Source organism: Dryas octopetala, chromosome 3, assembly GCF_963921425.1.
Source record: "Dryas octopetala chromosome 3, drDryOcto1.1, whole genome shotgun sequence".
Taxonomy (NCBI): domain Eukaryota; kingdom Viridiplantae; phylum Streptophyta; class Magnoliopsida; order Rosales; family Rosaceae; genus Dryas; species Dryas octopetala.
Window position 1 is genome coordinate 26,306,975 of NC_141368.1, and position 23,499 is coordinate 26,330,473.

General features: G+C 35.8%; 2 protein-coding genes across 3 annotated transcripts; both read right to left on the reverse strand.

Moving 5' to 3' along the window:
- Nucleotides 1–1,535: 1,535 nt before the first annotated feature.
- LOC147292109 (putative glycosyltransferase STELLO2) lies at nucleotides 1,536–5,804 on the reverse strand. Its single transcript, XM_086236602.1, has 3 exons — nucleotides 3,913–5,804; nucleotides 2,431–2,557; nucleotides 1,536–2,353 (listed from the first exon to the last, which is right to left on the reverse strand). Exons 1-3 carry the CDS (start codon nucleotides 5,595–5,597, stop codon nucleotides 1,880–1,882), a joined length of 2,286 nt encoding a protein of 761 aa, XP_086092728.1. The 5' UTR covers nucleotides 5,598–5,804; the 3' UTR covers nucleotides 1,536–1,879.
- An 8,215-nt stretch (nucleotides 5,805–14,019) lies between these two features.
- PAO1 (polyamine oxidase 1) lies at nucleotides 14,020–23,025 on the reverse strand. 2 transcript variants are annotated; one of them, XM_086235589.1, is made up of 10 exons: nucleotides 22,924–23,025; nucleotides 22,547–22,796; nucleotides 21,970–22,104; nucleotides 21,705–21,766; nucleotides 21,271–21,425; nucleotides 18,672–18,815; nucleotides 17,220–17,369; nucleotides 15,557–15,811; nucleotides 14,734–14,815; nucleotides 14,020–14,633 (listed from the first exon to the last, which is right to left on the reverse strand). In XM_086235589.1, the coding sequence occupies exons 1-10, from the start codon at nucleotides 22,973–22,975 to the stop codon at nucleotides 14,410–14,412; spliced, it is 1,509 nt and encodes a 502-aa protein (XP_086091715.1). In that variant the 5' UTR covers nucleotides 22,976–23,025; the 3' UTR covers nucleotides 14,020–14,409. The 2 variants fall into 2 exon arrangements, with proteins under 2 accessions (XP_086091715.1, XP_086091716.1); XM_086235590.1 differs by lacking the exon at nucleotides 18,672–18,815.
- Nucleotides 23,026–23,499: the final 474 nt, after the last annotated feature.

Consider the following 23,499-nt stretch of genomic DNA (forward strand, 5'->3'; position numbering starts at 1 on the left):
ACATTGCAGTATTGGAGCCAAGATTTTGAGGAATATCTGGAGGAAAAGCCTTGATTTTAGCAGCTAAATTTTTTTTTTATAAGCCAGTCAACATGGGAGATGAAAAAGTTAAATAAACGAAGCTTACAAATTGTGGGAAATTGACATGCAAATTAATGTTTGGGGGGGGGGGGGGGGGGGAATATAGAAACTGAAGTAAAATTAAAACGCAAGACTACAACGCAAGCTCCATCTATTAAAATCAAAAAGCTGCAATAACTGTGAGTGGAATAAATCATCACCCAAGAAGTTTGCTTCACGCAAAACATGATGAAATGTAATATTTTAAAATGATTGAGCTAAGTATTGAATATCTCTCACAAAGAAGGAAAATAAAATGCAAGGAAAGTTTGAGTAATTTTTTATGTAGACGTCAGTTTTATAGTAAGTGGGAATATTATGGGATATGGTTGAACTGCTTCTATCTGGAGGAGCAGATACAAGTAGTGAAGGAAAAAATTGAACCCACAAATTCGAGAGTGGCAGGTACTGTTTTGAAAATTACTCGTTTACAAATATACTGATTACAAAAGAAATATTAATAAGTCATGAATTGATAAATTCATGAGGTAAACTCATTAATTTTCCCAATCCTAGCTAGTACTTGGTGTGATTTTAATATCTGTACAATGATTGGTATATTAGTTGTGACTTGTGATAAGATTTGGTGTATGTGTCACCCATTTTCTTCTTCTTTCAACAATAATTTTTTCAGTACTATGCTTTCTTTCGAAGCTAATTAATATGTGTTGCTTGTCATATTTGATAATTCAGAAACAAGTAAACTCTCTAGGAAGCCTTTCTCATCCCAACTTAGTGAACTTGTTGGGATACTGTTTCAAGGATAAAGAACTATTCCTTATTTACGAGTTCATTGAAGAAGGAAAAGAAACATTACGTTGGAAGTAACTCTCTTTTTGTTTACCCCTACAAAAATACAGTATCCTCGACCTTCCATGAGAAAAGTTCTGGAGGAATTGGAACATATCCAAGCAAACCAACCTTACGTTAGTTCTAGTTCTAATTCCGATGAAGAATTCTGAGAGGACAAATTCTATGCAAGGGTCGAAGAGCTTATGTTCGAAGAGCCACGTCCCATAACGTCGCGAGTGGCATGTTAACTTAGTTCTAATTTGGTTGATCAAACAGACAAAGACGATGTAGAAGCACAAGCACAAGCAGCAGGAGCAAAAGCAAACCTAATTGAATACCAAAATCAGCCTCATTTTTATAAGAAACTCTGGCATTTCTGTTTTGGTACAAATGTGATCAAAGAGGAAACAAAATTATGATATTTGTTTTTTTTTTCTTTTTGTACTAGATCATTAGACGTATATTAATTATGGCCATAATGATTAGCATAAATTGATAAAGCACTACAGGTTGATTGCATCCAATCTACACCAGCTTAAATCTGCAACTTTATAAACGAACCTCCAAAAAATGAAAAAATGGTAAGCTACAGGCAACATCAAGGTTATCAGAAGTTCAACCAGTAGAGTAATGATTCTTCTCATAAATGCTTTTCATTTGATATATCCACAACACAAATACAATTGTACAGGAGTAGTTTACATCAATGACTAAATCATACAGGTGACATAAATTCAAGAAAAAATGAAAGAAAAAGGAAAAGGAAAAGCCTACTAACTGAACAAAAAGAATGACATCCTTGCCCCTCCCTTAAAATTTTCAAAACATAAAAAGTTGAAAAGTAAATATCACAGTTGACATAGTATGACTATTTTTCTACACTTCAAGTATTATTCTCTTTGGAGACACCTCGTATATAAAATGGGAATGGTACAAGGTTTTCAAGGATCAACATCTGTGTTTTACTTTAAAATAGCTCCATAAGGAGAGGGTCACCTGTTGCCATGACTCTTATGAGTTCGATGAATTCTGACTCACCGGAAACAGTCCATGGGTGGACGGCTGCGACTTGAGCAGAATAAATGTTTGAAGAGTTGCTAGATGATGCCTCTGGCTTATAAATCATTGTATTGAGCACAGAGTCATACTTATGAGGCAAATCCATTGCCATGAAAAACATGGGCATTGCTACCTTATTATGGATTTCAAACTTTCCCACAAGACCTACAAGATCTACAAAGTCCCCAACAAATTGTCGAGGAATGTAGAATACCTCGGAGCTGCAGATTATGAGTCTCTGCTCCCTTGCAGAAATCTCCTTGTAGCTGACCTGTAAGTGAGCTGGCATAGTGCTGACAACTTTCTTTACCATGTCTGCTTGTTTCAAAAACCATTCCGAGTCCTTGCCATTGGTTGAGACTGTAATCCACGACTGAGGCACCTAGAAGAGAGAGAGAGAGAATGAATCAGTCGGTGCTTGTTTAAAAGCCAGGATGTTGTACTTGGGATTTGCATTACCTTGTCAGTGATCCACAGCTTAGTTTTGTCTGCTTGTAGTAAATTCCAATAGTTGAGAACGGTATTGTCCTGGAGGAACAAGAATCCTTCTGCACTGGCAAACCTGTCAAATATTTTGGGGAGATACCTGCATGCCATTTGGGACTAGTTAAAAAACGGCAGCAGAAAACACACTAAACAACGCTAAGAAGCAAAGAGGTGCATTGTTAGGTTTTGGCTAAGGACTGGTTTAGGAGTGCAATATGAAGAGCTTTTGTTCATAAAGATTTTCATCAGTAGCACACAAAAACTTTCCTTCAAAGTCCAAGAACTTCCTGCGAAACTACCAAGCAGCACATCCTAAAGAAGAACATCTAGTGCTTCACCCCAAAAGGTGGTTTTTGTTATTTTAACCAAACACTGTAAAAATTGCTTTGGCACTACCTAAAGCACGTCCAAGTTCCAAACACACCCTTAAAGTTCCTCAATATATAATGTGTACTGACACTAGTCCAAATCTGTAGTTTTCTACAAGTTTTGTCCTTCCTTGCCTTATTATAGATAAAAACATCAACAATATAAAATCAGAAAAGCCCTGCTTTTAATTGTTGCTAAGTAGACATTTCCTACTCAGAAATATTTTCCCCACAGAATTAGAGATCTAAGATAAAGATCCATTTTAATTGTCTACTGATCTGATAGTCATATCTAGATAAAAGGAAATGCACACAGAAGTTGTTTGCATTTTTGTCGTCGTCCGGAGAATGTTATCATCCAAAATAAACTAATTGATACAATTCATCACTGAAAAACTCCTCATAGACGAACTCATATTTATCCAAACAATTTTTGTTCTACCTACGATTAGAAGTTGTTAATTGTGAGGCACCCACTCCAAAAAAAAATTTGTCAGTTTGTGACGAGAATGAACTCCATAGGTAAAGTAACTCTATATCTACATGCCCACCATCCAGAATGAGGCCATAACAATTGCTGACCTTAGACAATTTTATTCTCCAAGCTTAAGGTTCAGCCATCTATTTGTGCGTTGGGTTTCTATAGAAGTTACAGCAGGGGGAAATTTGATGTTGTGGAATAAGGAAGTCGCAGTAAAGTGGAAGATGCTTAATGAAATTTTCCTGTAGCACTTTAGTAGAAGTTGGCAGGGATAGGTACCATATGGGGGAAGAAACATTAACAGAGATCGACTTTTCCATAGAATTTGAATAAGATTTATTTTCCTCAACTTCTATCAAATATAATGTTGATTCCCAAACTAATGATTTATTCAATTGTTATTCAAGCAATAGTTTGATATCAATTTCATGTTCAGATGCAGATTGAATAGAAAAAACCAAAAAGAAACAAGATAAAATGGAGGGCCAATTAGCCAAAATCTAGCATGCATCATGAGATCTAAATAAACACACACGCACGTGTGCACGCATGGAAAACAAAAAACATAAAAAAAACAAAGAAACCATGGCATAACTGATAACTTACTTGTATACTTGGTCCAATGTAGCCTCCTCCACAGCTAAATCTGTTTTAGCACTGTCTGACAATATCACCACAGTTTTAAATACCCTGCCATAAAGCAATCTCCACTCTACTGCAGTTCTTTCCACAGGCCCGCTGACAAACATGATCATAACAACATTTCCAAAAAACTTCCTCCAGCGAATTAAATTCCCTATCTCATAATTCACCGTCTCTGATTCCTTAACTGAAAGATGCACAGAAGGTAGTTTTCGAGGAATAAATTCCTTACGATCTGCATGATCAATGGTTGGTCTTGGCTGATCCAATTTTACGACCTTCAGCTTTGGCTGAATATAACCAACAGCAAGCAGGTCTTCAAGCCAAGCTGCAGTGAACTTCACATCCTTCTCTGTCCAAAACCCTTCTTTCGCCATCAAATAACTTAATTCCAAGATTTTTTCAAACATCCTAACCTTAGTAGATCTCCAAGTAACCAAGAACTTAATTAATCGACCCACATTTACGTGAAGATCCTTCTCTTCCGTAAATGGGTATGCTTCAATCTTATCATATCTATATATAGTTGGAGGATAAACAACAACATAACCACCAATCTCCCACAATAGTCTTTGTGCCCAATAACCCCTCAATACATCTGAAGCCATTGTACTAACCGAAACAGGAAGCATCAAACCCCAAAATGCATTGGAATGAAACAATGTATTAAAAGAATTCAATGGCACCATCATACCTTGTGGTAAAGCAACTTTTGGAGCATGTTCATCAAACTTTATATCTAATGCTTCTGAACCCGACCTCCTAGTGAAGTAAAAAACTGAATCCACATCCGGTAAGCCATTAGATATACCCTGCTGAATGTATTGCATTCCTCCAAATACTTCATTATAGTACTCTTCATGCCCAACTTCACCTACATTTTCTAAAGGCAATCCTCTAGGCCAAACTGACCGTTGCCCGAAATGAATGTACGGATTCACAACTGTTCTATTCGGGTTTTCATTACCATACTGCAAAATTCTTTCCTGCATCACATCCGCCTTCGACAATTTCAAATCGAAGTGCTCACCAAGATCACCACCAACCACATCCCCACGATCATCAGCATCAAATATCATTTTCGCACCATGTTGGATAGCAAAAAGGTACCCAACACTCTTCCTTACATAAGAATCATAAGGAAGATAGTCCAAAACTCGAAAACCCAGTTTGGCCTGGTCCTCCATTGACAAATATATCACTCCCTTGAGGCTCCAATCCAATGGGGTCCTTGAATTCCCAATTGCAAGGACTTGCCATCTTCTGATTTTGACAAGTTTTCGGATCGAATCCGAAGGATAATCCGAAACCGAGACGACAATCCATCTATCTGAACTGAAAGAAGCGTAATTGGAGGATTTATCTGAAATGGGTTGGATCGAGCTGAAGCTAAGTTTGGGAAAATCAATGGGTTTGGGGGTCTTGGGGTGGGAATTGAAGCAGAGGAAGGTGGTGGGTGAGTCATTGGCATTGTAGAGGAAGAAGAGGGCGGCTATGGAGAGGGTTATGAATGAAATGGTGGTGATCTTAACCAAATTAAAGGAGATCCATTTGGGGAAAGTGAAGGTCTCGGGCTGAGGGAAGTGACTTGCGAGAAGGGTTTGTTCCTGTTTCGAGGGTTTTGGGGTTGAGCGGTCTTGGACCAACATTTGGATCCAAAACTCCTCTAATCTGAATAAAAGGCTTTTGAATCTCTTTGACTTCAGCTTTGTGATAATGGGTTTGAAGTTTGATCAATAGCTGTTCCAAACTCGGGGCTCAAACTCAGTGCTGCTCTCACTCGATACTACTACTTTACAGTTATACTCAAGTTTGATCAAAGTCTGCTCTAAGCAGAATCATTTTATTCTCCGTTTTGGTTACCCACCGACAGATCCATATGAAGAATCTCAGGCTCTCAGCCCAAAATTTAGAAGTTTCTTTATTAGAATTAGACTAAATTTCACTTTTAATCCATGAAGTTTGATTTAGATTTCACTTTAGTATCTATAGTTTTAATTATTCTAATTTTAGTCCTGTAATTTATAAATCGTTGCAATTCTAGTACACGTTAGCATTTTATCCATTAACACGTAAATAATTACCGTTTTATTCGGCATTCTTTGCCCCAAAAATAAATGGTCAACTAATTTATGAAAATTGCTCCTTGTACTCTTGTGTCAACTCGAATGGATTGATACTTTGAGACCTAGACACCAGAATAATGAAGTTACAAAAGACTTCATAAACACTAAGAATTGAGTGAGACCTATCACACACATAATAATAGATCTAAGTACATACGGATAATATAGGTGGTCGAACCATTTGAGTTTTTAGGGCCCGTTTGGTTCAAATTTTAGAGGCTTGGGAATGAGAAATTAATTTCATTCCCACGTTTGGTAAGTGCAGGAAAGGGAAATGATTTCCTAATTTATGAGAATCTGATGCACCCAAAGGCGAGAAAATGAATACCTCCTTTCAACTTGGGTTTTGTTTTCCCCCATCTTGGGGAAGCATTTATTGCACTTTTTTTTAGCAAATATGGCCCTACTAATATTTGAAAAAGCCAAGTTTTATCCAAAACAACTCTTCACATTATTTTTATTCTTTGTGTAATAGATGAGGGTATAATTGAAAAACTAGACAAATTTTATTTCCTATTCATATCCAAACCAAACATGGGAATGTAAATAAAAAGTTAAATCTTGGTTTACTTTCTCAACATTACCAAACACAGTAATGAGAATTTTACATTCCTTTTCCCCTATAGAAGGCAAAGGAATTGATTTCCCACGAAATCAATTCCGTGAACCAAACGGGTCCTTAGTGTTTAGGTTTAGCGTCTCCCTATTCTAAAATCATCTCTATGCGTAATAGAATTAGACTATGTCTTAATTTTGGGAAATAGGCATTATGAGTGATCAAGTTGCTGTCAAGAAGAAGAAGATCATTTGTTGACACTTACAAGAAGATTAGGTGTAATTCCTACATATCATGCATCTCATACCATACTAGGGTTTAATCATCGTTGGTTTCTGTGACTGTGTGCTCAAATTCGTAAGTGCGAACAATATATGCTTAAGTGATTGGATGAACAAAAACATAATGAACTTTAATATAAAATGTATGAATAATTTGATTATCATGAAAACGAGTAACAATTGTAGTTCTAATGACAAATCTCATGGTAAACAAACATGGAAATTTAGGAATAAAAACCTAAACAAGATCAATACTAAGGAACAAAGTAAACCCTAGCAGAGCCAAACAAAGAACAAAGAACTCGGAGGCTTGAGAACTTGAAGAACGCAAAGATGCTTGAAATCTGGAAATTGATTGAGATATTGTAGGCTGTGTTGATTGGCTATTGAATGTGTTGGAAAGTCTTCTAAACACTTATGCTTTCTTTATATAGTGATGAAACCCTTGAGTTCTAGAAAACACTTTCCTTGTTGCATTTAGACGCTTTTGCTTGTTTCACGCCTAAGGCTTAGTCAACTGCTTGATTTAGAACTCCTAATCCACTAATGACTCTTGGTGAGATTGACTATGACACTTCCAGAATTGTACCACTTCCAGTTTGGGCTTATCCATTGGGCTTTGAAAACTGCATTGAACTTGGGCCCGACTATTGAGCTTGATCTTAACGAATTGGGCTAACAGTTGGAATTTATTATTAGAATCTTGGGTTTGGCCATGACTCTGGCCTAGTGCCAAACTAGGGTGTAAACTGTACTAACTCGAACCTTGAAACATTTTTTTATTGAATTAAATGACAAAAATACCCTTCTACATATACTATTATTATATTTTTGTTGTTGCTTAACATGTGACCTATATAGGACATAGGAGTATGAAAATGATGTTACATCATGCTTTCATTTATGTGACTAATTGTAGAATTTATTTTGTTTATTTACGAATTCATGAATTTTTACTGAAAATTACCAAAATACCTTCAACCGTAGTTTTCTCTAAATTTCATTTAAAAACATTTAAACATCTTCATGAATATTGTCTTAATGTATGAGTTTCCCACTCTAGGAAATTGTTTATAAGTATGAATTCTTTTAACTTTTTTTTTTAGAAACTAGAATTTATCCTTTAAATAGGGGATAGAACAGTAAAAACAAAATATGAAGAAAACACATCCGAAGTTATCCCAGCTGAGGTCAGCTTACAATAACATAAGGTCAAAAGCACATGCAGATGCTTGAGGTAATAATGAACTAGGGGTCACCAAAAAGCCCAAGGCCTAAAGCCCACCCGGCCCATTGGGTCCGAAGCTCGATCTAGCCCAAAATTTGCGCCCCCTGGCCCGAATAGTCATTGGGCTGGGCTTGGACCATCCCCTTTGGAAGCCCATGGGCTGCTCGAAGCCCGGCTTGCTTAGGTCCGCCCGAAGCCCGCCCATTTAGGCCCGCCCCAAAGCCCATTTACACACAAAATATTTTCAATAAAAAAATATAGAATTTTGGCTATGTTGTGAATCAAACATGAGACCTCATGGAACAAACTTCAACTCTCAATCAACTAAGCTGACTAGTTTATTTGTCTAATTGGTGAATCATAACATATTTAATAGGTTTTTCGTTTGTATACTCTAATAAATTATTAATATGCTTATTAAGTTATTATATAATACTATAATCATATAATGTTAGTAAATAATAATAGTGTAAACTGTGTAATACCATAAATAATAAATTTTAAAACTTATATACAACATTACAAATTTACAACTATAGTTATTAGAGTTATTATAATAAACTTTTATAATACAACTATAATTAAAGTTATTAAACCACGATCGTTCATTAATTCAATGATCTGAACCGTTCATTTTTTATGTTGATAGTCAAAGATCATCCTTACAAAAAATCGGCCAAATAGGAATTCATCTACCCGTTTGAAATTTGATTATCATTAGAAAAACCACGATCATTCATTAATTCGACCACCGTTACGTCACTCTTACATCTCCGATTGAGCTAATTTTTTGCAAAGATTCTCTTTGAGTGGGGGACTAAAGTTTGAACGGTTCGGATCATTGAAAACACGATCGATATGTGAGATTCTACATATAAATACACTTGAAGAGTATAATTCTAATAACTTTCCCTTTGAAACCTTACTGTTTCCATAATTATGAAGACCATAACGTGATTTCAACAATCTGACCCGTTCATTTTCTATGTTCATAGTCAAAGATCATCCTTACAAAAAATCAACCAAATCGAAATTCATCTACACATTCAATTATCATTAGAAAACCACGATCACTCATTAATTCAACCACCGTTAGGTCACTTTTACATCTCCGATTGAGCTCATTTTTTGCACGAATTATCTTTGAGTGAAGAACTAAAATTTGAACGGTTCGGATCGTTGAAAACACAATTGCATCGTTTGTTTATAAAAATATGTAATAAAATATATAATAAAACATATGTACATTTATGTTTCATTATAGTTGTAATGTTGTATATAATTTTAAAAGTTTATTATTTATGGTATTACACTATTACTAACATAATAGTATTATATAATAATTTAATAAGTATATTAATAATTTATTGAAGTAAACAAACAAAAGAGCTATTAAATATGTTATGATTCACAATCTTAACAAATAAACTAGTCAGCTCAGTTGGTTGAGAGTTGAAACTTATTATGTGAGGTCTCATGTTCAAATCACAACAGAGCCAAAATCCCATATTTTTTTTAAAAGATATATATGTGTCTAAACAGGCTTTGGGCTCATTCTGGGCCGCCCGTTCGGGCCTAGCCCGGCCGGCCCTCCAAGCCCGCAAGCCAAAGCCCGATGGGCGCAGGCCTTGGGCTTGTGTATTAAAGCCCAAGCTCAGCCCGACCCAGCCCGAAAGCTCTATTGGGCTCCTATAATTCAAGCCCGAGCCCAGCCCGAACCTGAAAAATTTGGGCCGCGCCAGCCCGGCCGGGCCCATTGCCGACTCCTATAATGAACCCTACATTTCCTAGCTAGCTAGCTTATCTGCTAAGAACAACTTGTTGATCTATCTTAGTTCGGTTCACACCCAAAACTTGGCCTATAAAACAGTAACTTCTGACCCTCACTTAAACAGAATACCAAACTCCAAACAGCTCTCCCGAAATCACTCAAACAGAAAGAAAGTATCTAAATAAGAAACTCTCACTCATAAAGTATTTATGTTATGCTAGATTCTATGTAAATATATGTTAATATTTATATATTTACATACTTGAATATTTATCTATACTTTATGCTTATAAAGCCGGGCAGTTACTGCCCCCGTGCTTAAATAAAATACTATTGGAAGATCAATTAGGGCTCATGTCCCTACAGATAGTGCACTATTATACTTAGTTGGTATTATGGACCTCTAGGTATACACACTTTGGTATTATGAACCTAGTGTGCTGAATTCGTATTCGGTTATGGATACAACGCTTATGATTTATGATGATCTTATTCACTAACACTTATGACTTATAATAAACTTATTTAATACTTATAATTTATGATGATCTTATTCACCAACGCTTCTGACTTATGATAAACTTATTTAATACTTATGATTTATGATGATTTTATGCACCAACGTTTATAATCTTATTTATGTTAATAACTAATTCAATGAAGCTTTCCGTTATAAAAAAATAATAATAAATAATAAAAAAAGGGACTGACATACTTGATTGTTCTTATTTTATCCTTATGATTTTAAGTATTCACTACCACAAATAGTATTAGTTTTGGCGGACAATGCTGGCGGATTAGACTTGTCCGACATGAATTCTCAAGAATTCCTAGCGGATGATTTAGTCCGCCAGGATTGATCATATGTGGCGGACCATTCCGCCAGGATTGATCAATCCTGGCGGACCAATCTGCCAGGAATAAGTAAGCGAGAATTATCCTACCATCAGAAAGGTGGATATCAATCATGTCGAATTGGATTGCCAGGATATTAGTTTCTATCGGATTGGACCGCCATGACTTTAACTCTTGGCGGCTTGGGCCGCCAAGATCGCTCTTGACCTAATATGTCACCTCCCCTTCTCTTTCTTCTTCTCCTTCATTTTCTCTTCTATTTCTTCTTCATCGTGCCACTTCTTCTCTTTCTCCTTCTTTCTTCTGCTTCTTTCTCCATCTTATTTCTTATGCGTTTTCTTCTTCTTTTCTTCCCCGAACAACAACCAGGTGAGACTTTTCTTCTCCTTCTTTTCCCTTTCTTCTTCGTTTCTTCTTCTTCTCCACGAATTTGCTGCATATTAGTTTATGATTTTCAAAATTTTACTCTTTTTTCAAGTTCGATCGGCAATGGTGTAACAAAGATCAATTGGTGTTTGATTTTGTGCATCCTTTTGATTTTTAGGTTGATTTTTCAGTCTAGCCTTTGATTTGAGTCTGATTTTTTGTGTTTGATTTGGATCTAAACTATGATTTTTTGTGTTTTATTTTGCAGGCCAACCCTTTGGTGCAGCAAGGTTTGGGTGGAGATTTTGATTTGGCAACAAGGTTTTTCTATGTCTTTGATATTTGTTTTTGTGGTTGTATGTTGATGTGTTGTAGTTAAAAATTTGCTCGAGCTAGAAATATGTTAAAATTTGTTAGATATGTTAAGAATTATTTATGCTTGATTTAATTGATATATATGTTAAAGAATTTATTTATATATTTTATTATTTTTCCTGGAGGATATATCCGACGAGAATACTACCAATGCCGGTGGATTGGTCCGACACAGTAGGCTTTCTGGCAGATATATTCGACGCGAATACTACCAATGCTAGCAGATATATCCGACGCGAATACTTTTCCCGTCGGATATAAAATTTAAAGCCTCGTCAGCGTGAAAACAATTTCCTGGAGGATTTAGACAGCTGTCCGTCAGGAAAACTGCTTTCCCTGCGGATTTTATGCTGTCAGAGACGTTATCAGCTAGTGTATGGTAATCCTAGCGGATTTTACTATTTTTCCACCAGGAAATTGCTTTTGCTGGTGAATTAAGACCGCCACGAATAAGTTGTTTTGTAGTAGTGATTGTTTGAGGTAATACTAATATGTTTAAGTTATTAGTTCTTACTGGGTTTGTGTAACTCATAATGCTACACATTTATATTTTTCAGGAAATGAGTAGACTCATGAGAAGTTTTGGGAAGAATGTTATTTCCTTAAAATAAAAGAATTCGAAGTATTATCTTTTCTACAAGTGTAATTTCTATTTTTCCAGAGTTTATGTGTAATCAAACTTTTAATTATAAATAAAGGTTGTATTATGAAGTTTTACAAAATTTTATTTTTATGAAAATGGAGAAATTTATTTTCTCAACTCGCGTCACAAATTCACGTGTCATATTTCAGTACAATATTGACACTGGATTTGGGGGCGTGACATAAACACAAACCTACCAATCATGAAATCGATCCTCTTAGCCTTAGGATCAATGCTTTCAGCTATAAGATTGATCCTCTGGGTTGAAATTTTAAAACTAATTTTCTAGAACTTAGAAGATCGATCGAACAAAGTGTAGGATCAGTCCTCTAGACCAAAAATTCATTTTAAACCCGATTTTTCATACTTTTTTGTTCCGAAAGCATTTTTAACAATCAACACACATGCAATCCAAGATAAAAACATATACATAAGATTCTAACCACCTAGAATGAATGTGGTCTCTAAGTCAATGTACCTTTCCTAAGAATATTGAACATCGAATCACACCTTTCAATTTCAACTTGGTCTTGAACCTTGAATAACACGCTTCACTTCAAACTTTTCTTGACACATTTTTGACCTATTTGACTCACAAACTCTAACCTATCTAGGTTACTTACATAAGCGTGTTTTGTCTTAGGTTATTGCCAATTTACAAACATTACATTAACAGTACCGATATTCATAATATTTACAAATGAGATAATGAAGAAACATAGAAAAAACATGATGATATGGAGCCAAAAGAAACATTAAAAAGGAAACATGACAGTTGTCAACCAAGATCAATTGTCACGCAGCCCAGAGTAGTCGTGATCATCAACCAGTGGTTGGTCTGCACTCACACACAAGTACAGTAAGGGGTAAGCATCACATACGTTCATAGCTTCTCCTCAGGGAACTTTGAGTAGGTTTGGAAGTAGCTAGTAAGCTCAAATATTTACTACATACATATTTATTGAACACCATTCAAAAGGGTCACAACAAAATAGCCATTACCGATAACCATCCAGTTGAAAAACATTTCATGATGCATGCTCAAACAACCTTCATAAAATTCACAAAGGGATCCCAAGTTCAAGAAACATTAACTAATTATCGAATACACAAAGGGCCAACTACTTTTACTGTAAATGAAAACTCAGTACTGCAGTAAGAGTATTCATTCTTGGTTCGTACTTCATAGACTAATCTCTCGATAGGTCGGACAAATCGATTAGTCTATCTATACTACTGCTTCTGAAAGTTTAGGGGATCGAAGCCCAAAGTCATTCTCTATGTGACCCCTAACTCTAAAGTCATTAAAATATCCTAACAAATAGCAACAACAAATATCATCACAAAACCATGCCATAGATGGAAATAAAAAACTATGTGATTTCTCATGCAACATTATATACAATTATACAATATACAAGAAATGAGTAAGTCCATAGTCAGGGAGTAAGTTTTCCCCTACCTGGAGACCAAGTTTGGAGAAATAAGCAATAATTAGAATACATAAAATGTTCAATTTTGATTTATGATTAAATTTATTTTGATAATTTTTTAAATTTATTTATATTTTAATGTATTTTATATCTAATAGTTTTATTGTTAAGAGATGTTACATATACACACTCTATGCATCTTTTGTTTATAGCAAGAAACTGCCCTATTATAATGCGTCACATTAGTTAGTAACCAAAATTAGAGAAAACGTAAAGCTTGAGGTTAGCCCAAGTGGTGAGGGTTAGTGGGGTAAATGTTAGGATTAGGTTAGGTCCAGGGTTCAATTCCCTCTAAATGCAACCCAAATTTTTTTTAGAGAAAACGTAATCTAACCTAAGAATCTTTGAATAAGATAACCAAATAGAAATACTAGAAGAAAAAAATAGAGAGAGGTTCTTTCTTGTGTTAACATTAAGTACAGGTACAATTACAATATGAACTTTTAACGCCCTTTTTTCTCTCCTTAATTTCAATGACTACAACAATGGACTATTATGTATGTATGCCCCCACACCAATTCCCTTTGAAATCCAAAACCTAGCACCTCCATGCTTATCCTTAGTCTACCATTACCAACCTATTATACCATGGAGAAAAATTCAGTGCATACATCCACACATGATCTTTCTCCAATATGTTGCTCCTGTAGTATGTCACTTCATTCTCTACTGTATGAATGGCATCAAGGACTAAATAGAAACTAGATTCAAACCCATCTTTCCATCTTTCTCAATGGACATGTTTTCATCATCACAATGAGGGTTGTCTAAAGGTCCATGTAGTCATAATATAGCTTGGGGATGCCAACTTTGCCACTTAGATATAATTGTGTGGGAATGTCGCATTTGAGACTCGATACAGCATCTGTCTGTTTCAAAGTTAAAGAACCAGTCAATGCTAGCAAGGGTTCTAACAAAAATGTTTGGTTCTCACTACTCCTTTCCTTCTCCTTCCCCATTTCTTCCAGCAAAGCTTTACCAGTGTCAATACCTATTGATCATCAAACACCATGCCAAGAATAAGACATTAGAATTATGTTTATAAATAGGAGGCCTATAATCTCCAAAATAACCTCAGATTAGTTACTGACCTGCAAGGTATCCACCATGGACATAGCCACTAAATTTTTCACTCGTGTGTTCACCACTGAAGAAGATGCAGCCTACTGGGGCCTGACACAAAAGAAGAAAAGTTAATTAATGTGAATTCTTTTCAAAGTTTTTAATTAAGCTTGACCATTTTTTTTATAGATCCAAGGAAATTCTTTTAAAAAGAGATATCAACTAAAAAAAGAGGTATATATATGTTCTCCAGCTCTGCAATCCAAATAGTAAAACCTTTAAAGGGAGATACATGAACCTAGATGAGTAATGCTATAGTTACAATTTACTTCTTTGGCTTTTGTTTTGTTTTTTTTTTTTCACAAAATTGTCTTACACTCTTACTCCATGATGTAAGTCATGTGACACACCACATGGCTAGACAACTTATTTTGCGCTGTGCAATATGCAAAGGGTGGATGAGAATGATAGGCATGGCAATCCACATAAGCAATCACATCATAGAGTAAGCATAGCTTGAAAAGTTCCACTAGATAATAGATTTTGTAGAAGTTAAGAGATTAATTACCGTTTCCAACTCAGATTTATCATATGCCCATCAAAAATCTAAAGGCTCAGTTTGTAACCCTTCATGTAATAGCCCTTTCAGAGAAATCATTTTCCTTAACACAAGCCAGTCTACTCTCTAATTTATCTCACATTATGCCTTACCAAAGATGAAGGGAACACAAAGTATTGGCGATTGGAGCATCCAATAATGATTTAATCAATCATCTTTTAAGCTACCAGAAACAGAGAAGTGAAATTGGATCTACTAATGATGAAGTATAAGATCTAGGAGAGATGGCAAACCTTGATATCATGAACAACTTGGTCATTAGAGATTATGGGGTAGTTGCTATAGCTGCCTCTCTGGAACCTATTGTTCCACCACCGAGGTACAAGTATATCAGTAGCTTCAGGAATGTGGGGTCCAAACATGTCCCTAAGAACCCCCATGGCTTCTTTCAATGTATCCTCATCAGGCTGAGATTCCACACGCTTAGATTCCCCATTTGTCAACGTCACGACCAGGATATTGGATCCAGGATATGCATTCTCCATGTGCTGATGACATGGAAACAGATTAGCAGTCAGCTTGGAGAGAATATAGTGAAATCCCACGCCAATATTAAATTTATCAATATAAGTTTCGAGTCTATATCCATATATAGGTCAAAGAAATAGCATTAATGTAAATGCATGAGACAATGACATCCCCCAATGCCTCCAAAACAAGCCACGTGTGGTCCTTAAAATATATGGTTTCTTTCCTAATAAAACGAAACAAAATGATTTTAATAGAAAACAGGTTCGAGATTTGATTATAGTATACACCATCCAAATATTAAAACAAATGAACAACAGCTGAGATAAAGATTGAGCTCTGCAACCAACATTTTCCAACTCTAAGAAAGTGACAGAAATCTCAATGCATCATGAAAGAAAGAACCATTCAAACTAATAATGCAATAAGAAAAAGAAATAGTATTTATTACCATATTTGAAATGTAGGTACGTAGTTACAATCTGACTCTGAAAAACACGCAACATACTGGGGACAAGGTCGTTATCATGTTTCAAAACTAATTTTAAGGTCTGTAAACAAAGAGGTGCATACCTCATTTACTAAATCATTGAGCAATTTGTCCATACCCCAAAAAAAGAAGAAAAAAAATGTCAACAACTAATTGCTCAGCTTGACTATCTTTAAATAAGAACAATTCTTGAAAGAAATGAGAAGATCCTACCCATTTCACAATGAGTTTGTCATATAGATGAAGCTAATTTCACAATGAGGGATCAATGACAATTGGCAAAAGCAACATCTGTTACTATGAAATACATCCACAGAAGCAAAATTTTACTGATGTATATTGTATAGTGTAGGAAGATGGGTTAATAATTTGGACATATCAATACTCTTCAAATCAAGAAAAGAGAACTCCATAACTAGAAATCCTGATTCAGATACATGTAGCCCATGCAAAAATGGTCCACATATACAATGATGCAATATACCCTGAGCATGCAATAATATCAATGAAATTTGATTAAAAAGTTCCTTTCCTAGTGTATTGTTTATAGAATGGTCAACACAAATAAAATGTAAGCATGCAAATTATGCTAAAAATGGGATAGGGAAGCAGCTAGACTTCAGCCAGCGCAAAACAAGATTTTACATATTGAAGGTTGTGTTCACATATCCTGTAACTGAGCAATCCTAATTTTTATTGTTTTCCCAAGGTGCGTGAACCACAGACTTGACATTAACAATTGCTTGTCATTTTTTGATCTTTGATGAGGACGTTATATCTAATAAATTAAATAGTTAATAATGGCATGAAAATATGACAGGCTAGTAGCAAATTCTGTGCAGAAAGCAACATATTCAATGTATTAATCTGCTGGAAGCAACATGGCAAATTCATATATATGTTAGCTGGCATCAATAAGGAAAGATATTTAATCCAACCTGCCAAAATGTGTAGTAGCCTCTCCTCTCATGGGCATAGATGAAGAACTCTTTTCCGGGCCCACAAGGCCAGAACTCATACGGGAACTTTAGGAAAATCTTTGTGTACACCATCACATCACATTTCTCTATAGCCTCTGTTTTCCACCTCTGTGTCATTAATTAATTCATCATGTTAGCATGATTTCAAGCGAAGTACAATAACAATACCAAAGAGAGTTTTAATAGGTTTCAAAGGACTACCATCAAATACAATCATAAGCAATATTAGCCAATTTTGTTAAGTTTAAATTATATCCTCGACACAGAGAATCTGCCTAAAACAGACCATACTATGCATAAATATAGGTCTTATACTCCAGTGAGAAAATACACAAATCATATGCATTGGGCTTCAAGGGCATCTATGCCACGGCTCTAAGATTAGATACTTTTCAACATATAACTTCTACTTCTAACTCCTCAAAGAAGCTGCTAAAAGAATTTATGTTACAAAACATGCAGTTGACAATTCAACCATGCTTTTGAGAACGAAGGCCTCAATCACTTGTTATGCAAATATTGCGAACACTTGAATACAATCCTAACCATTATAAACGCAACCCGAAGCAATCAAAACTCGATAATTTTCATAAATTGTCTGAGATTTTTGTATTACTAACCATTGTCACTTCAAAACTTTACCAACTATGAAGGCACTACTAAGCCACTAACAAATAAAGTAAGGCAAATTTTAAGATCAGTTTTAAAATTTAAACTCCCAAATTCTTGCTCACATCTTTTTTTTCTCCTGGCTATTAGTAACGGAAAGTTATAAGAATATGTGAATAGTGAACCATAAGAAGCTAAGGCAGAAGCTATAGACTACAATTATCTCATTGTTTATGCATACGAAGGGCAGTAATCACTATTTTTCAAATACTGATCCGCATTCAACACCTACACGTAGTGAACCAACCAGCAAGGCACCTCATGGAGCATCCTATTGGAAAGACAGCGGGTTACAACTCTATGGATTCTATGATCCATGGTATTGGCATATAAAAACAGAGCACGAAAATCTTTCTCCTGCGTCATCAATCAGTGAACCTTATTTAATGAGGCCCATCTATCCATAAATTTCTGACTACAACTAAATTGTAATTAATACCGTGGACCACACCTTAAATACGAAGTAAAAAAAATGGGATACTCCATCTACAGAACCCATACCTAGGGACCTAGCTCTTCAGATTCCACTATGTTGGACCAAACAAAGTGAATGGGCAAGATTCTCCCACTAAATGCAAATAAAAATCAGTGTGAATAGCAAAAGTTGAGAACCAATAGGTGAGTGCCACATCTTATGCTTAAGAAGGGCAGTTATGGCAATTGGTAGTGACACCAAATAGAGAATAGCAAAATTGGCAATTAAAGACATGAATGAAATAAACAAAACGAGAAGAGACGTACGGGCAAGGGTGGACTGAAGGAAATGAGGTCGCTTTGGAGAACGCCAATGCTAACTGACAAAATCACGTAATTAGCTTCGTAGACGCAACCATCCTCCGTCATTACCGTAACGCCGTTTCTCGAGTGCTGCAACTCCCGAACAACCTGCCCCAAATCATGCATGAAATCGTCTTGGTAATAAATGTGTTAAAATGAAAGGAAAGAAAAAACAATTTTTTTTTTTTTGGCCAAAAAAAGAAAAAACAATTTGACCATGAAAAAAATTAATATGTGAAGAGTTCAAGGCAACAACCACATAAGATCCTGAGCAGTCAAACTAAGAAAAACTGTGCAATCTGAAATTCAGAAATGAAAGGGGAAAAGATTTATTGAAGAAGAATCTGTTCCGAATTCAGACCCATTATCCATTTATGGGATTTCACAGTGAATTATAGCAATTGAGGAGGTGAAGGCAACAGCCATTAACTGGAGAAAAGTGACAAGGACTCCCTGTTTTTGGTGTTCCTATTTGGAGCCGATTTGACATTTCACGTGAACCTTTATTGTTCTTTGTTCCTAATGGATGGACACTGTTGCAGAGTGATGGGAACTTGGACTTTGGGGCCTACTAATTTATGAGTGGCAAAAGGGCTTTTAAAGGTCTCAAGGATCATGTCTCTTCATGGCTGTCGGATTGAAATCAAGGATTATTGTTACTGGGTCAAATGTATGCCACCAAGTGGGGTTCAGCTACTCAAAAAAATTAAAACCAAAAAAGAGTCTCAGCACATCAAGATGTGCAACGAAGCTCAAAGATCCCTTTTTACCAATTCTGTTTAATGTCATCCCCAAATAATTTGAGATCGACTTTTTTCTGGATAATTTCAAACTAAAATTGTCACACCACCTACTGCTAGTACTTTCTTGTGAATGAATAATTTTAGGTTCAACTTTTAAGGAAATAGATAATTTAATCAAATAGGGTTAAAATATTACAGTGATAAAAAGTATGCTGAGAAAATATTCATATGCCAAATACTGCTCAATCTCAATAGTAAGAAATTCAATGAATCAAAAAAAAGAGCAACAAATGCATTGAATCAACAAAAAGAATAGCAAGAAATGCATTTCAAGTTGATCATACAATTTCGCTTTCAAGATTCGCATAAAAGTAAAACACCCAAAACTTTCCACCCGAAAGTGGAAGATAAATCATAGGTTTAGCTTAAGAAAAATAAGTAGGTTGGGGAGAAAACCCGGCCACTGGCCAAATACAGCTCAATCTGTACATTGATTACAAAAAATGAATTTCAGCTCATATTCATTTTAAGCCTACATTCCCCGAAGTCCGAACCAAATTAATAAGCTAAAAAGTCCATCAATTATTTATTTAAAAAAAAAAATTTCAATTTTCACGTTTCCACTTCCCACGAAAAAGTGAAGAACATAAGTTTGCCTTTTTAAAAGCAATTATCCACACTATCAAGTTTTCCAAAGACTTTTTTTTTGTCAGTTTTGGATCGATAACGATGTCCAGTAATTATATTTATTTGAGATTAAAACAAAAAGAAGCCTCAAATTTCAACCAGGAATTTTATATAATGCAGCAAAGATAAAAAGATGCAATCTCGTCTATACAAAATAAAACTAAAGTATTAGTTGACCCTTGAAGAAAGAAAGTGTATTTTGCAATAGGCTTTATAATAATGATAGTTGTTATATAATAAGAAAAGAAGAACAGCTTTCAGAAACGTCGTTATCTGCAAAGTCCAAAGCTGGGTCAATCAATCTCAAACAGCAAAAGGAAAGCAGCGCTTACAAACAAAAAACAGAATTCGGGATTTTTCTCCTCACACACTTTCTGTTCCTTTATCCTACTCATATCTGTCCCTTTGTTTTCATCCTATGATTGGGTAACTAAAGAAAGAACAAAAAAGCCACATTTTCCTTTGAAAATATTAGAATAAGAACTTTGCTTGGTTCCTCAATTTGTGTATTAAATTTGGATTTTAAATGAGATGGCAGTAGTTTTAAAATAAATGAGGACAGAGCGAACTATGAAAATTCTTTTGGTGTAATTGTAGAAAGAAACTTGTCTGCTGGTGTCGAGAGAAGAAAGAGAGGAGAGAGATAGAGAGAGAGAAGGAAGGATGGGGATACCACCTGCGTGTCATGCAAGTTCTCTGTTCTCGTAATTGTAATAATGGTTACATCACGTGATATTCTACTTCATGTGTTACAAGATAGGTTGGTAATAAGTTTATATTTTTAGAGTAACATATTATAACATAGGTGATTGATAACACCAAAAAATACTCGGAATTGAAATTCATATATAAATTAATGAAATACTTTCACATAATTTAATATCCAAATTTAAGAAAAATTATTATATATTATCATAACACCACGTGTATTGTGATTCTACAAATACACTCAAATTATAATATACATTCAATTTTTAAGATATTATTTAAAATTTAAAATTTTACATTATAATAATTATGCATGTATTATAATTTGAGTTGAGTAATCATATGCCACGTCCTTTTTTGGACCACAAAGATTATTCTCTATACATTTATAAGATTAATACAAAATAAAAGAAATATTCTTGTACCTTGTGGAGCTTGAGACGACTGTCCAAGAGTTTACCCTCAGAGGTAAAAAGAAAATCCTCAGCCATTTTGTATAGCAAATGTTCATACCCTCTTTCATCTGCAACTAAAAACTCCCGTTCTCCAAAATCTTTATAGGTTGATATGGGTTCAACCTCTGCAAACAAAACCCATTTCTCAAATTCACATATTTCATAATCAAATTTTAAAACGAATTCCAGAAGAAAAGAGAAATACAGGCAACACAAGAAAGTTCGTTTTTTTTTCCCAAATATAATAGCAAAATTCCACTCTGCCCCTTAAAATAAAATATTTGGATATGACCAGAAAATAAAATATTGTGAATTTTATTTTTCTTGTCTTTTCCTACACTCTCCCTACACTTTCTCAGCAACCAAACACAGAATTTGCCGCGGAATGAGCTGTGAAAACTGACCTGCCATCTCAAAATCGTGTAGGATGAAGTCAATAGCGAGTTCTATCGGCGTTTTCGGGGTACTGGACAAAACCACACCAAAAAAAAAACTAAAATCAAAACCCAAAATCAACAAAATAAAATAAAATAATTAAAAATCCAGAAAATCACAGTATTCAGTTACAAGGTAAATTTCGCAGAAAACACCCATAAATAATAATAAATATAATAAATTTACTTAGAAGAAGCCAAAGCGAAACAATGAAGTGAGAGAAAGGAGGCATACGAAGGCGGTTCGGTAACTTTGGAGACGTCGCCACCATAGCAAGGGTCGGCTTCAAGCTTCCTCAGCTTCTCTATCGCCGACTCCACCGCCTTCTTGTACGAGTCCGCGGCGAGTCCACTCGGAAATATCTTCCCACTGCAGCACACAAACAAAACTCATCGATCAGTTATGTATATGATACTCTCCACCCACAGCGCATTCTAGTAGCAAAGCCATGTGAACGCTAATTTAAGCCGGTGGAGCCAAAATGCAGAGACAAACCACTCTGAATTAAGTTTTGGAATTCAGAGCAAAAGTTCGCCACAGGCGCAGAATAGAGAAAACAGAAACTGTCCCAACAGAAATTCTAAAGTGCGCCAGAATAGCTAAAACTGCGGTGGAGAGTTCTGAAAGGAACTCGTTCACCAACGGCGCAGAGTAGCAATTTGCGGAAACACATAAAATGATACAGTTAAGAGCTAATTTGCGCCAGTAAAATCATTCCGGCGTAGTTTAAAAGAAAACCAGAGCGAATTCGCTAAAATGCTCCTGCACTGGCACGAAATGTATGAAAGAGCGAAACGGCGTCGTTATGGACCTGCGATCGTAGATGTTGTAGCGGGCATTGCTGTAATCAGAGAAGCAAGTGCGGAGGCTGGACTTGTCGGCGAGCTCCCACACCGGGTTGGACTCTTTACCGCCGACTCCGACTATCCATCCGGCGCCGAGTTCCACCGAGACGCCTCCGAAATCTTGTTTTCGGATCCTGCCGCCGATACGGTCGGAAGCTTCGAGAATCACCAGGTCCTCCACGCCGTTCTCGATCAACACCTTCGCCGCCGACAGACCTTAATTCATGAAAAGAAATTAAAAAGAAAAAACAGCTAAGGCAGAAATTAGAAATGAGAGTACTGAAGTTGGTAATTGAAATCGACGGTGGTGATTGATTTGAGAGAGTGTGTTTGCGGTGCTCACCGGAAACTCCAGCACCGATGATGATGACGGAGGAGCGATGAGGGAAGTCCATGAGTGAGAGAGAGAGAGAGAGAGAGAGAGAGAGAGAGAGAGAGGGGAGTGTTGGTGTGTATAGTTGGCCAGAGAAGCAGAAATAGCGGGAGTCGGTTTATATAGTTTTTTTCTTGGGCTTCTTCAGGTAGGGAGAGAGAGAGAGAGAGAGAGAGAGAGAGAGAGTTGTAGACGAGTAATGTGACTCGTTCGTCTTTTCTCATTCTCTCTTATTTGACGGGCATTGACGCGTGGACCGTAAGGGGAAAATTCTTGGGCAAGTAGTGAAAATAAAGTCCAGATTTGGGGACAAGGCATTTAACTCATTTTAAAGAGTAAACTTAATGATCCAAAATCTGGAGAAAATGATTAATAAACTCACATTACACTCCTAGCTTAATATTTGCAATCTTGCCCCAAAAAAAAAAAAAAAAAAGCTTAATATTTGCAATGTTTAAAAGATTAACACCTATCTTTAAGTATAATAGAGAAACCCACGTTATAAATGTGAACTACTGATGCTATAGTGCAGGCACTCGGCAAATT